The sequence below is a fragment of the Vitis riparia genome, chromosome 13 (genome assembly GCF_004353265.1).
Source record: "Vitis riparia cultivar Riparia Gloire de Montpellier isolate 1030 chromosome 13, EGFV_Vit.rip_1.0, whole genome shotgun sequence".
Classification (NCBI taxonomy): Eukaryota; Viridiplantae; Streptophyta; class Magnoliopsida; order Vitales; family Vitaceae; genus Vitis; species Vitis riparia.
In genome coordinates, this window is record NC_048443.1 from 25,031,887 (window position 1) to 25,047,628 (window position 15,742).

The 15,742-nt window shown below is 34.3% G+C and overlaps 2 protein-coding genes and 2 pseudogenes across 2 annotated transcripts; 2 read left to right on the plus strand and 2 right to left on the minus strand.

Annotated features, from left to right (window-relative positions):
* The first annotated feature begins 298 nt into the window (after positions 1-298).
* On the plus strand, positions 299-2,016 carry LOC117927823 (7-deoxyloganetic acid glucosyltransferase-like). The gene is made up of 2 exons (XM_034847512.1): positions 299-865; positions 971-2,016. Exons 1-2 carry the CDS (start codon positions 355-357, stop codon positions 1,894-1,896), a joined length of 1,437 nt encoding a protein of 478 aa, XP_034703403.1. The 5' UTR covers positions 299-354; the 3' UTR covers positions 1,897-2,016.
* A 5,339-nt stretch (positions 2,017-7,355) lies between these two features.
* On the minus strand, positions 7,356-7,838 carry LOC117929135 (annotated as a pseudogene).
* Positions 7,839-10,818: 2,980 nt separating this feature from the next.
* LOC117928452 (18.1 kDa class I heat shock protein-like) lies at positions 10,819-12,108 on the minus strand. The gene is made up of 2 exons (XM_034848332.1): positions 12,069-12,108; positions 10,819-11,303 (listed from the first exon to the last, which is right to left on the minus strand). Exons 1-2 carry the CDS (start codon positions 12,106-12,108, stop codon positions 10,819-10,821), a joined length of 525 nt encoding a protein of 174 aa, XP_034704223.1.
* A 115-nt stretch (positions 12,109-12,223) lies between these two features.
* Positions 12,224-14,694, plus strand: LOC117928454 (annotated as a pseudogene).
* Positions 14,695-15,742: the final 1,048 nt, after the last annotated feature.

The window sequence follows — 15,742 nt, forward strand, 5'->3', positions numbered from 1 at the left end:
GGATAAGTTGAAAGGAGTTATTTTCAATACTGATTTATGACTAATTCGCCTATTTATGAATTAGGGTTCTACTGTAGAATTGATATTGATAAAGAATTGTTTCTGTTAATTTTTTCTTCTCAAAAACATTACTGTTTTTACCATAGTTAACAATCGCCCTCAGTTCTTTCCCGGCCATTAATTAAAACAATTTCACAGGAAACGGCGTCAAAGAATTGCCGTTCACCTAGCTGTAAATATACATTGATGAAGACAAGAAAGCCACTTGCGCTTTTTGGGATATACCGATTATTTCCTTACAAATACAGCAGAAATTCATGTTCTATCCTGTAACAATAGTCCACCAATAGTCAGATGGATCAAGGGCCAGTGTTTCCTCATGTCCTCATCTTCCCCTTCCCATCTCAAGGCCACGTCAACTCCATGCTCAAACTCGCCGAACTTCTCTCCGTCGCCGGCCTCCACGTCACCTTCCTCAACTCCGAATATAACCAACACCGCCTCCTCCTTCACACCGATATTCAGACCAGGTTCGGCCGCTATCCTGGCTTCCGTTTCCAAACAATATCTGATGGGCTTACCACGGACCATCCACGTACCGGTGAGCGGGTGATGGATCTGTTTGAGGGATTGAAAGCCACAGCAAAACCAATTTTTAGGGAGCTAGTGAGTTCAAGGGGCCAGGGTTCTGATACCCTCCCGCCGGTCAACTGCATCATAGCAGATGGGATTATGAGTTTTACCATTGATATTGCTAATGAAGTTGGAATTCCCATCATTTCTTTCCGCACCATTAGTGCTTGTTCCTTCTGGGCATATTTTTCTGCGCTCAAACTCATTGAATCTGGCGAACTTCCCCTCAAAGGTATGCTTTCTAGATTGAATTCCACGAAATCATCTGTTCATTACAATTCGTTTATATTTTTGTTTTCTTCTTTTACAATATAGTTAGATCATGAATAAACTACAGGTAACGATATGGATCAGCTAGTAACCAGTATTCCCGGCATGGAGGGGTTTCTCCGAAAACGAGATCTCCCGAGTCTTATCCGAGTCAGCAACCTAGATGACGAGCGTCTCCTACTTGTAACGAAGGAGACGCAACAAACTCCTCGAGCCCACGCGCTCATACTTAATACGTTTGAAGACTTAGAAGGACCTATTCTTGATCAAATACGCAATCACTGTCCAAAAACCTACACCATTGGACCTCTCCACGCGCACCTGGAAACCAGGCTTGCTTCTGAATCGATGACGTCACAGTCTTCAAACAGTTTACGGCAAGAAGACAGAAGCTGCATAGCGTGGCTTAACCGTCAGCCTTCAAAGTCTGTTATCTACGTAAGCTTCGGAAGCCTGACAGTCATCACAAGGAAGCAGCTCATAGAGTTCTGTTACGGTTTGGTAAACAGCGGTAGCCGCTTCTTGTGGGTCATACGGACGGACTCTCTTGCCGAAGAAGAGGGAGAGAGTCAGACTCCGGCGGAGCTCTTGGAAGGGGCAAAGGAGAGGAGTTACATCGTGGAGTGGGCTCCACAAGAAGAGGTTCTAGCGCACCCGGCAGTAGGTGGGTTCCTCACCCACAGTGGGTGGAACTCGACTCTTGAGAGTATATGCGCCGGCGTGCCAATGATTTGCTGGCCATACTTTGCAGACCAACAGATCAACAGTAGGTTCGTAAGCCATGTTTGGAAACTTGGTTCGGACATGAAAGATACTTGCGATAGACTTACTGTTGAGAAAATGGTGAGAGATCTGATGGAAGAGAGGCGGGATGAGCTTTTGAAAACGGCTGACATGATGGCTACAAGGGCTAGAAAATGTGTTAGTGAAGGTGGGTCCTCTTACTGTAACTTGAGCAGCTTGATCGAGGAGATAAAATTGATGGCCGCCTGAGGTGAAAGTATATTTGGGTTTCTTCAACAACAATAACGGAACCAGATGGAAGAACAAATTAATCGCATCGCCATTTGAATGTCATATTGCGCAAATGATTGGGCGAAGGGAGAAAGGAATCTTGGGGTGGACTGGCGACGCGAGGAAGAGTAGATAAATTTCCAAAGACCGAAAAGTGGATGCCTTTAGCTTTTCTCAATTTCTTGTTTCTTTTGTCCGAATTCAATTAGATCCAAGCTCAATAACATCCACAAAACAACAACACATGGGCTAGTTCTTACAGGAACAATTCTTGAGCTTTGACCCAAACTAAGTTCTTAGTGGATGCTGCCAAAGGACTGGCGATGCCATAAGCAAAAAGCAAGAGACCAAAGACAATGTATAACACATTAGACAATGTTATATATGTATGGGATTTTCTCATTTTTACTTCTCCATCTTTTACACTGCTAATAAATTTCATTATTTTTCTTCTATTTTTAGGTTACACTGCTAAGAAACCCTCAAAAAACATAAGGATAGATAAAGCTAAGCTTTTTTTTTTCTTTTTTCTTTTTTTCAAATTTTGATTTCTGGGAAGAAAACTTGGGAGAAAGTTACATGCTGTGCAGGATTTTATGAATGTGTTGCTAAGGAAGAAGGGAACTGAAACGAGCCAGCTTATAAAAAAGAAGTGCTTACACTCAAATGAAAAGCACCTTCAGCAGAATAATTTTTCAGAACTATTTTAAATTAGCATACTATTGAAAAAAATCCCTTCGTCATGGGGATAATTTGATGACAATGATGGTGCCTTCTTTAATCATCAATCAGTAAGTGTAAAGGAATATTTAATAAATTTCCATTAAAATATGGTGGTGTTTGTTTTTTTGATTTTTTTGTTGAAAGTAATTTAATTTTAAAATTTAGGTTGTTTGTTTTTCTATTTTTTCATGACTTATTATAAACATTTTATTAAATAGAAAAAACTAAAATATATAGTTTTTTTTGAATAAAAAAAATAACATATTAATTTTTTTTATTTTTTAATACTTAATAGAAATAAAATACTACAAAAACAAATAACCTAGTATGTAACACTGTTAAGTATTAAGATTCTACTTAAAATTAAGTAAAAAATCAAACACCACCTGCTATAATAAGCAATAAATATATATAAATAAAAATAAAAAATAGAAAACTTCAAAAGCAAACGGATCTGCACTATTGCATTGCATTACCTAGTCAACACGAAATCTTGACAACAATTTAGAGGGAAGTCTGCAAGGCTGCCCAATTTTTTTTATTTAAGAAAATATTGCTGGCTAGCGTGTCGTGATGATTTAGAGGGGTTGTGGGCTCATTATAAGAGCTAAGATGCTGGCCAGGAAAGAGACCTAAATACCAAAACGTGACAAGGATAGCGCCTGCCCAAAATAGGAAAAAAATGCTACCTCACAAGAATAATGCTAATTGAGTTTTCTCGGATTGCCAAACCAATTAACCCACAAGGGCGTTAAGTATTTACGGTTTAATTAATAAAAATCAAAGGACTTTAAAAAAATATTATATAAAATATTTTCTATATTGATATATTATTATAATTTTAGATTTTCTTATAAAATAAAGAAGGTTATTAAGAATATTTTTATAAATATTATATATTATGAAAGGAAAAAATTAGGAAATAAAATTGAATTCATAAAGGTGGATAGAGATAATGTTCATATAGTTTTTAAGAAAATAAATTTTATCACACCATCGGAAGGTCATGTAGCTTAGTAAATCATCAAGTTCTTTAGAAAGTATTTAAGAATAATTTTTAAAAATTATTTTATGATATTTCATAAAATAAAAATCTGTTTAGAAAAAAAAAAGTTTTTATTTTTTTATATTTTTAAATATATTTTAAAAATAATATTTTTAATATTTATAGGATTATTTTTTAAAATAATTTTAAAAAAATAAGTAAAAATAATTTAAAACATTAAGAATAAGTTTCACACAATTCTACTAAAAATATTTTTAATGAAAATATATTTTTTGAAAGTTTTTTTAGAATAATTATTTATCAAATGTTACTCCATAAGATAATAGCGAATCATGACCTTTTCGCATCTAATGTGGGGTTGAAACCTAAAAAGTGGGACCTTTCTCTATCAAATTTCCATCAAATTGATCAACATTTTTCTATCAAAGACAAAGCCAAGTCTTATTTGTCCTGGTGCCCCAAGATTCCAAGCAACCCTTAAAATTCCACACCTCGCATGCCTTTCTTAATTCCCTAATTCCTCCAAAGGAATCATTTAGGACTTTGAAAGCCTGTTCGGAACACTTATTCAAAAATAACCCTCGACAAACGGATTTTAAAAATAATAACATAATTATTTGACATTTATTAAAAATAAAAGTGTGTTTGTGATTTCTATATAATTAAATACTTTTAAAATTTAATATTTATTCAAAATACTTTATTTTTAATTATTTTTCATATTCATATAATTATTTTTAAAAATATTTAAAAAGCAAATTAAAATAATTTGAAATAATTACCATATGTTTTTCATAAAAGACCTTATTTTGAAAGAAAAAAAAAAGTCCTCAAAACATTGTTTTCTATTTAAAAAATTATACAAGTGAAAAATAGTTTCCCTTTCTAAAAACAAAAAATAAATGTGTTTAAAAACTTGAAAATGTTGTTAACATATTTTCCATATTTTAAAAATAAAATTTATTTATTTGTTAATTTTTAATTATTTTATATATATTAAATTTTTTTATAAAAATCATAAAAAACCAAATAAAAACAATTAAAAACACCTAAAAATGTTCTTTAAGAATATCTTATTTTTTTGTTTTTAAGGGTAGAAAACAATTTCTATTTTTTATTCTAAGAAACAATAAATTATTTTAAAATACAATTGCAAAAAAAATTTTTGCTTCTCATACACGATGTTTGTTTTCCATTTATAACAATACGATGAATGGGTTTGGATTCTGACACCATTTTCCCCCAATTTCACTAAGAAATTTTTTATTATAGGTTCCATTAGGGACCAAATATTAGGAATAAAATAGTAAATGGGCTGAGATGAGATGAATATTCTCAAGAGTATATTGTGTATAATCGCTAGGAAAGCTACCGTAAATTCAGGATTAAATATAACATTTTCTGTGGATATGATTGAACGTTGGAATAGAAATAGAAATATGAATCAATCAAAGAGGTAACAAATTTAATTACCAACCTATATATGGAACATATCAACCTAGCATAGTCACGTCTTAAAATTGAGGGATTTCAAAGGTGAAAATTGGGATCCCTTAGGAAAGAGATAATCATGTTGGTAACAAGGAGGATCATCAAGAACCAAATAAACCAATTGTAGACCCCTTTTAACAGGCCACCCGGGAGGAGTAATCGTTTTTTAGGGGTGGGGAACGGCTACCAACGACATGCATGGGACGCGTGGTGAAAGGCACCACCACCTCGCCATGGTGGTGTTTGAGAATGGAGACGGGGCTGATGGCTGGAATAGGAGAGCAGTTGGAAAAGAGAAGAAAAAGGGGGGGAGGAAACGGGACGATAGAAGAGAGGCCCAGGCGGAGTCGCGGAGAGCAGGGAAAGAGCTTGTTAGTTCGATCCAGGTATGATTTTCGCACTATTTTGTACATTCTCAAGAGATCTATCCTGTTTCTTAGTAGTTTTTGGGTTTTATTTGTTGGTTTGTTGTGGACATCAAGAGCCACAAGATGGTTTTGGTTGAATGTGATTATCTGCCCATATATGCTCTGTTTTGGTCCTCCTTGATGCTCTCATTTTTTTTTTTCCTTGTAAATGACCCATGTGCATGGAGAAAAGTTGAACTTGTCCAAGCAAAGGCTTCATGTTCTCATGATGAATAACACGGTTACCACATGCCCACGCCTTCTTCACTGTTCGCGTCAGCCATACCCATTTCCTCACTCAAGCTTGCAGGATTCAAGCATCCTCCACCACACCCATTTTCCTCTCATTCATTCTCCATCCCACTCCCTCACTTACATGGAGTCTCACGGGTGCATGCTATCCTTCACTCCTTCACATACCTATTTAAACCACTTACCCAAGCCTCCATATCCATACAACCCATACCCATCCTTCATGCTATTCATAACCATGTTCTACCATACCCATGTGTACACCCATTTAACCATACCACCAAACCCGTTTCTCTCTCTAAACCTTCACCTACCTGTGGGATCCTCCTAAAAAAATGCCACGTGGCTCTCTCTCCCTTGCACACACAGACAGTCCCCCTTGCGACGTGCGGCATAGCTCATTCTACCCGAGGAAGAATTCTGTCCGGCCGACGTTTAACCTTCTCCGGATATCTCACATCCGAAATTCTGTCCGGCCGACGTTCCACTTTCTTCGGATATCTCACATCCGGAATTCTGTCCGGCCAACGTTCCACCTTCTCCGGATATTTCACATTCGACGCCTGACGCCAGATGGGAGAAGAAGGTCATTCAACTTCCCCGGTCAGACATGTCCGGATCCTCTGATAGCGCTTAACCGAAGAGCATCCGCAGCCGACAATTCAGATTCCCCGGACAGCTTGGCTAGTCAAACACTCGCAATTCGACGGATCCATTTCCGCCCACAATCAAAAAGCAAACTCCGATAATACTGATGACCAAGTCTCCTGAACTGTCACTCATCTTTAATGCAAGATAGATTGGGCTTTGGTAGGGAACCCACACGCGTGATTTTATGATCAATTGGTGGATTGATTGATTTGATTGCTACATGTGATTAATTTACACTATTCTATGATACACACACGATTATTTTGTGTTTAATTGCTTACATTTGTTTTCATTGAAGTAAACCAGTTCATCACTCAGGTACATTATTTGCCTCTCCTGTTCATTCAATTATTTTGTTTTGAGTGATATTCATTTAGTATCCATGCTCGATTAATTAATTGCCATGATTGCTCCATTTTATTAGTAGAGACCCGTTTTTAGGGACTTAGAAGGGTGTTACGGTTTTTACCGTACCTTCCCGATAAGTAACCTGACCCCCGAACCCGATCCGGTTTTTCACAGACCACCTTTTCCAAAACAAGGAGTCACACTTAGGGTTTTTCTTTCTTATTTTGTTTACCCTTTAAAAATAAAACAAAAATAAGTGGCGACTCCAAGTCATTTTCTTAATCAAATAAAAATCAATTTTTCAAATAAAAATCGAGCTCGTCATCGAGTGGGAAACGCATGAGCCGAAATACGGGGTCCACACCAACTCATTTCTAGTTAGAGAAAACCAACTATTTCTTTATTCCACTTAGAGAAAAAAGGGAAAAATTGCAAAACAAAAACACAAGACAAAAATCATCACATCACATCTTTCGAATTACATATACATGCCTAATCTAGCAAAACAATCAATTAGTTTTTTAATTACATAGCAAATTAGAAAAGATCTTACCAGTGACTTAGCCATAGATTTCAATGGCCTTCACCTCGACCTTCTTCACCTCTTCTTTCGGAACCGTCACAGTCAGCACTCCATTCTCCAAGCTAGCTTTGACCTCATCCGTCTTTGCATCTTCTAGCAACTTGAATCTGCGAAGGAACTTCCCGCTGCTCCTCTCAACGTGATGCCACTTGTCGTTCTTCTCCTATTGCTCCTTACTCCTCTCTCCGCTGATTTGAAGGACTCTTCCCTCTTCAACCTCAACTTTCACTTCCTCCTTCTTCAACCCTGGAAGATCCACCTTGAAAACATGAGCTACTGGTGTCTCTTTCCAATCAATACGCGTGTTGGCGAAGGCCGAGGTCTCATCAACAGTGTTGGGAATGTTGGAAAGAGTGGTGCTAAAAGGAAAGCCTTCGGAAGGATCCTAGATGTCTAGGGAGAAAGGATCGAAGATGCTGCTTTGTCGGCCACCACCCAGAACACTTGGAATAAGCGACATTTTCTACGTACGTTGTCGAATTGATTTGTTGAGAATGCCAAGAACTTCTTCTATGCAAGCTTCGAGCAATTTCTTGATGATCAAACTGGTGGAGATGACTTGCTATATATCGGGGTTGATGGAGAACTGTGGTACTTTCCCGACGTTCCGAGATATTTCCTGTTTGGACTTTAAAAAGGAACGAGATGTTTCTACAGTCTTCTACCACCTTCCATCATCTACCTGGCCTTTTTTCATACTTACTGGGGCCTTATTCCACAATTCCAAGTCCATTTCCAAATTTCCTTACCAGCCCGATCAGAATGGGACTATTAGGCTTTCAACACCAAAAGGAATTTAATGGGTCATCGAAATTGTTTGTCTTTTACCAAAAAAAAAAAAAACATATTTGCTATTAAAATAGCAAATATATTTCATTTTTTATTATTTTAAAACTATAAATTTTTATTTATATATTTTTCTTGTAATCTGCATTTAAATTATTGAATTTAAAGGTTTAAAAAATATTCAATTGTTATAAATCATAGCATGGGAAATAGATTGAAAATAATACTATATCACTAAAATATTTGAAGCTACATCTAACCTAGTGGTTGGCTTATGCTTGTGGAAAAAGTGTGTTGGTATAAATATTTGAAAAAAAAAAAATCAAAAAATCAAATTTTAAATTTGAAAATTCCAAAATTAATATTTTTTAATAAGAATTTTATCTAATTTTTCAAATCACAATATTATTTTTAAATGTAAAAAAAAAAAAAAAAGTGCGCCAACAATAGAGAAAGAGATAAGAAATGATTGAAAAGGTGGGGACCAAAGCCGAAAAAGGAACAGGAGAAAAAATGACAAAAAAGAAAAAGCACAAAGTTCCAACGATAAAGAAAGGGGTAACAAATGATTGAAGAGGTGTAGGGACACGATAAGAAAAAGGCATCACTAGAAAAATGGCAAAAGGAAAGAAAAAAAAAATTAAAAAAAAAAATCAAGAAAAGGGTTCTTATGAGTTATGACAACGAATGTTGGACCAAGGGTTTATTAAATGTGAAGGGTAGGACGATCTAATATCTCGATTGAATTGATAATGCGATTTATGGTTGAATCCGATTTTTAAAGCTTTGGTCTGATCTACCCGTTCCTGCATGTGTCCGTTCATTAGGCGGATTAAATACTTGTAACATTCCTATTTATTTATATTATAATTAAAATGATTTAAAAATTTAAAAGAAGTTGAAAATTTAAAACTTTAGATTTCAAAATAAAAAATATAGTGTATGTTTTCTACTGATTTTTTTTAAGACAAAAAAAAACTTTTAAGCTGTGTGTGGTTTTCAGAAAGTACTAAAAAAATAAAATTTTAGGAAAAATGGTTTTCACATAACCAATTTCTTCCTAAAAAAATATAAAAGAAAATCAAATATAATTGAAATTCCTCAAAAATTTATATATTTTAAATTAATTAATATTTATATAATGGAGCAAAATAAGTTAAATGAGCTTCAAGAAATATATAAAAATAATTTATCAAGTTGAAATCATTAATTAAAAATTATTTTTAATAAAACCTTTTGAAATTTCTTGAAAATTAATTATTTTGAAATATTTTTTTATTTAATTCAATAAATCATTTTGAATAATTCTCTTCTCATATATTTTGTGCATTCTTGTAACTTGATTTTATTATTATTTATATATATATATATATTGATTTATGCTATTAATTTTGATATCTAAGATTAATTAGTTAATTATCATAATTTTTTTAATTCGTTTAGTAGAAACAGTATGTATATGAGTTTTTTATAAATTTGTTTTTTTAGTCACACTTAGGAGTTTTTATTTTATTTTAAAAATAAAATAAAATAAAATAAAGTCACGACTTCAAGTCGTTTTTATCAAATAAATAAAAAGTGAATCTGCACTGAAAAACAGGCGTGTATAATCATGCTTTAAAAATTATTGTTATGACTTCAATTATTGAAAATTGGATTAAAGTCAAAAAAGAAATTAAGATAAAAGCACGATAGGCATGCTATCTTGAAGGATAGACACATTACCGACAACTCACGAATAAAGCAAATAATCCCCTTGAATAAGGAAACAATCCCATTGGATTTTGGATCTGTCATATAAAAAAGTTAAGATGATATGAAAGGAAGTTATCGGTGGACTGCATCAATAATTCCTATAATTGCTCAGTTTATATCAAGTAACCATGTGACAAAACCTCTCATCATTACGTGTCACACTCAATTTTTTTTACTTTAAGAAAATATACAGCCCATTTCATCAAAATGCTCAAACCATTTGCACTCACCTCTCATGACGGATGGACACGTTGCTACTCTTTGTCGTTTACCACCATCACTTTTTCAAGGGTCCGCTAGTGGCCCCTTGAAACCCCTAATATTTTAATATTAGGAGTATTTGTTTTTGAAAGTGTCAGGAATCAAGTTTTGGCTGGAATCCTAACCCTTCCCTTGATTCCACCTCATACAGACTTGTAGATGTAGATTAAACTTAATTATTATACCTCCATGTTTTGGTTTCATTAGTTAATGGATTTCCCAAGCTTTAACTAATTAATTAACATTAATTTAAAATGTATGGGCCTGGTTCATGGTTGTCACTTTTCACTTTAAGATGGTAACAAATTCAATTACCTGTGTGAAACATAATAACCTAACAGCAAGTTTTAAAACTCAAGGATTTTGAACGTGAAAATTGGGATCACTCAGGAAGAAAGAGAGAATCATGTCGGTAAAAAAACCAAATAAACCAACTCATTTCTAGTTAGAGAAAACCAACTATTCCTTTATTCCACTTACATAACAAAATTAAAGGGGAAATTTTGCAAAACAAAATCACAAGAGAGAACACAAGTCATTACATCACATCCTTTCGATTGCCTATACATGACCAATCTATCAAAAACAATAATAAGCCATCAACTGTATAGCAAATTAGAAAAGATCTAACCAGTGACTTAGCCAGAAATTTCGATGGCCTTGACCTCAGCCTTCTTCACCTCTTCTTTCGGAACCATCACAATCAGCACGCCATTCTCCATGCAAGCTTTGACCTCATTTGTCTTGGCATTTTCTGGCAACCTAAATCTACGAAGAAACCTCTCGTTGCTCCTTTCCACGCGATGCCACTTGTTGTTTTTCTCCTCTTGCTCCTTACTCATCTCTCTATTGATTTGAAGCACTCTTCCCTCTTCAACCTCTACTTTCACTTCCTCCTTCCTCAACCTTGGAAGATCCACCTTGAAAACGTGAGCTTCTGGCATCTCTTTCCAGTCAATACGTGTATTGGCAAAGGCCGAGGTTTCGCCAACAATGTTGGGAATGTTGGACAGAGTGGTACTAAAGGGAAAGCCCTTGAAAGGATCCCAGATGTTTAGGGAGAAGGGATCGAAGATGCTGCTTCGTCGGCCACCACCTAGAACCCTAGAATGAACGACATTTTCTATGGATGTTGTTGAATTGATTTGCTTTCTTGGACGCAAACTTCTAACAATTTCTTGATAATGAAACTAACGGAGAGGGCCTTGCTATATATTAGACGTGAGAGAGGAGTGTGGGACTTTCTCGGTGTTTCCGAGATATTTTTACCATAGTTAACAATCGCCCTCAATTCTTTCCCATTAATTAATTAAAAATAATTTCACAGGAAACAACTTTAGAATATTTACATAATCACATAAATTAATCATACATGATTAAAGAATACTAACAATAGAAAATCACTATAAAGAACATACTTGTTTGAGCTATCACAAAAAAAATTAGGTGATTGATTATTGCAACCAAATATTTCTCTTTATGATCTTGATAACAATTATGGTGACTCTAAAAGACCATTTTTTATCTAGATCAGAGAGGAGATTTAGCATAATTCTATATTGAGTTTTCATTGGGCCCTCCCATAATGGGCTTCAATGAGACTCATAGCTTACACTTGCCACTCAATTGAGTTTCTATTTAAAAGATACAAAACTCAATCCAAAATGTGATCACTAGTTTATTGGGTTTATTATATAATAGATTATCTATTAACTTATTTTTGCAAATATAAATTATTTAATTAATGTTAGCCATACAAAAATTTGGGTGTCAGGTGAATAAAAATATGGCTTATTATACATTTTTCACCATCATCATGTTGAAAAAGGGTGTGACACGCGTGAAGGAAATATTGCCCGAGAAATTTCAACAAAGAGATGTACACAACCATCCCAATCCCGGCATTGGCTAGTACGTCTTCTCACCATGTCACTATTCACCAACGCCCCACAAACTTTCTCGCCACTTTGGGCCGGTGGCCCTTTTAAAGCCTGATGAAGAATCAGAGGAGAACTCGCCCCACTGCAGTACTAGTCAAGGTCAATGGAGAACTCAACAGAAACCCAATTGCAGCAAAGAATGGGTCGCCGACTGGTGCTCTTCCCATTGCCCTTCCAAGGCCACCTAAACCCCATGCTTCAGCTTGCAAACATCATGCACGCCAGAGGCTTCTCAATCACCATCATCCACACCCACTTCAACTCTCCCAACCCTTCCAACTATCCTCACTTCACCTTCCATTCAATCCCTGATGGCCTGTTAAAAAGCCAAGCCTCCTCCTCTGATGCCACAGCTCTCATCGGACTCCTTAACATCAACTGTGTCGCGCCATTTCAGGATTGCTTGTCTCGATTGTTATTACAGACTTCTGAGGAGCCTATTGCTTGCTTAGTTACAGATATTTTATGGCCCTTCACTCAGGCCGTTGCCAACAGCCTCAAGCTCCCAAGGATAGTGTTGCGTACCAATAGTGCTGCTTCTTCTCTTGCTTTCGCCACATTACTATCTCTGCGTGAACGTGGTTGCTTCTCCATAAAAGGTGCGCTCTTATGCTCCCATCTCTTCTTCTGATCTCAACATCTTCAAGAGTGAGATTTCTTTCGATGATGAATTTGTCTAGCCAAGCCATAAATTAACCATTATCCAAATGAGCTGAATCTGTAAAGTCAAGTTGTATATATGTATTCTTTTCCATGATTCCGTATTTACCACCAAAGAATCGATATATAGTGATTGTTTTTCAATGAAACTCAGTAGTACTATAGTTATTCTTTCAATGTCAATATCCTAATGCAAGTCTCGGTCGAAAGTCTCAGTAGTAATGAAACTCAGAAGTAAGTTCACTTCTCTGAATTTTTGAAATTAGACTTACGGTGTTTACTTAAGTAATTAAGTTTGCTTTAAATTAAGTATTTTTTAGTTATTAATTTAAAATTTCTTCTGAATCATTATTTGGATATATTTACCCTCTTTAATTTTAAGTAATAAATTTATTTATTAAACATCTATATTTAAAATATTATAAATATAAAAAATAATCATATAATATTTAATATAAAAAATGAATCATAAATGTGAAATTATGTTTGTAAATATAATTCGACTAGTTATGAACAAATTAAATAAAAAAGATTTGATATTAAAAATAAGTTGATTCATAAAATATTTAGTATAAAAAAGGGGTCATAGATCATGGTTATAAAATGCATTTTTATTTGTTATGGATAAATTAAGTAAAAAAATGATATTAAAATCAAGTTAATTATTTTAGTTTAATACTTAAAATTATTTTTAATTAATTTATGGTAGTTTTTCAAATTTTATTGGAAGTGTAGCTCGATCTAGAGACAGCTCTTTCTATTGTCCTCCTAATATGATCATCTGTCTCTTTTCTCTTCTATGAAGGGCTTGACTTGCATAGGGTTTAATTTGCACTGTCAGCTCTATTTTATGTGGCATTTTTCTATTTTAGTTAATTTCTTTATTTACAAAACTAATTTTCCTAAATCCAAAAATTTCTCATTAATAGATGAAGTAGCATTTGTGTAGCAAATTGTGTATGTAACTCCATAGAAGGAACTCTGACTGTATGCCTTTTTTTTTTTTTTTTTCCTTTGTTGTTATCTCATACATTAATCAGGTTCTAAACTAGAGTCGCCAGTACCAGAAATTCCACCACTTAAAGTCAAGGACCTTCCGAACATCAACACGCGAGATGAAGAGGTGTTTTATCAGCAAATAGCTAGCGCCTTTCGTGAAGGCAGGGCCTCTTCGGGAATAATTTGTAACTCCTTTGAAGGCCTCGAAGAATCTGAACTGTCCAGGCTTCACCAGTACTTTCGTGTTCCAATTTTCACAATTGGTCCATTTCAAAAGTACTTTTCGTCCTCTTCAAGTAGTTTACTAGCACACATGACCAAAGTTCCATTACCTGGCTAGACAACCAAGCACATAGATCTGTAATCTACGTGAGCTTTGGTAGTATCGAAGAAATAGATGAAACTGAATTTTTGGAGATGGCTTTTGGGCTAGCCAACAGCGAGCAGCCCTTCTTATGGGTGGTTCGATCCGGGTTGGTACGTGGCTCGGAGTGGCTCGAATCATTGCCAAAAGGGTTCCTAGAGATGGTGAGTGGAAGGGGACATATTGTCAAATGGGCTTCCCAACAAGAAGTGCTCGCCCATCCTGCCACAGGAGGATTTTGGACTCACTGCGGATGGAACTCGACATTAGAGAGCATCTGCGAAGGGGTCCCAATGATTTGTCTGCCAGGTTTCGGCGACCAAAGGGTTAACGCGAGATATGCTAGTGAAGTTTGGAAAGTTGGGTTTCTATTGGAGAATGGGTGGGACAGAGGGGAGATAGAGAGGACAATCAGAAGACTAATGGCGGAGGAAGAAGGGCAGGAGATGAGAAGAAGAGTTATGCATTTGAAAGAAATGGTGAACCTTAGTCTAAAGCCAGGCGGCTCTTCTCACCGATCTCTAGAGCGCTTTGTTGCTCAGCTTTTGTAATCCTAATGTTTAAATTTCCTACCAGCAGCTCCTAGTGAACACCTAATTGGTCATCTGGCTTTTCTTTGACCTTGCATCATGGACTCTTGACAAGAGTACGTTAATGTTAAAAAATTATTCTTAAATTACTATAGCAAAAAAGGTTATTCCATATATATAGTAGTTTTTGCTTGATAGAAGAGAGGGGCACGGATAAAAATTTAATTAAAGCAAAATCGTCTTTTGAAAAGACTATTTAAAAAAAAATTAAATAGAAATCCAAAAAAAAAAAATTCAAAAGGGAAATCGTCTCTAGACGATTTCCTATTAAAAAAAATAATATTACAAAAAATTGGTAATCCAAACTAATTTAAAAAAAAAAAATCAAAAGGGAAATCTTCTTTTCAAGAAACGATTTCCCATTAAAAAAAAATTAATATTACAAAAAATTGGAAATCCAAACTAATTTAAAAAATAAAAAAATAAAAAATAAATCAAAAGGGAAATCGTCTCTTAAAAAAAATTAATATTATAAAAAATAAATTTAAAATAAAATAAAATCCCAAATAAAAAAATAATATTACAAAAAATTGGAAATCCAAACTAATTTTAAAAAAAAAAATTCAAAAGAGAAATCGTCTCTTAAAGAGACGATTTCCCATTAAAAAAATTAATATTACAAAAAATAAATTTTTTTAAAAAAAATCCCAAATTAAAAGAAAAATTGATATTACAAAAAATTGGAAATCCAAACTAAATTAAAATATATATATATATATATATATATATATATATATATATATATATATATATATTCAAAGGTAAATTTCTCATAAAAAAAAAATCCCAAAGGGAAATTGTTTCTTGAAAAGACGGTTTCCATTAAAAAAAATTAATATTACAAAAAAAAAATTTTTTTTAAATCCCAAATTAAAAAAAAAAAAATCTCAATCGTCTCTTCTCATTAAAAAAAATTAATATTACACAAAATTGGAAATCCAAACTAAATTAAAAAAAAATTAATATTTCTTTTCTTTTCTTTTTTAAAATGGATATTTAAATATATATA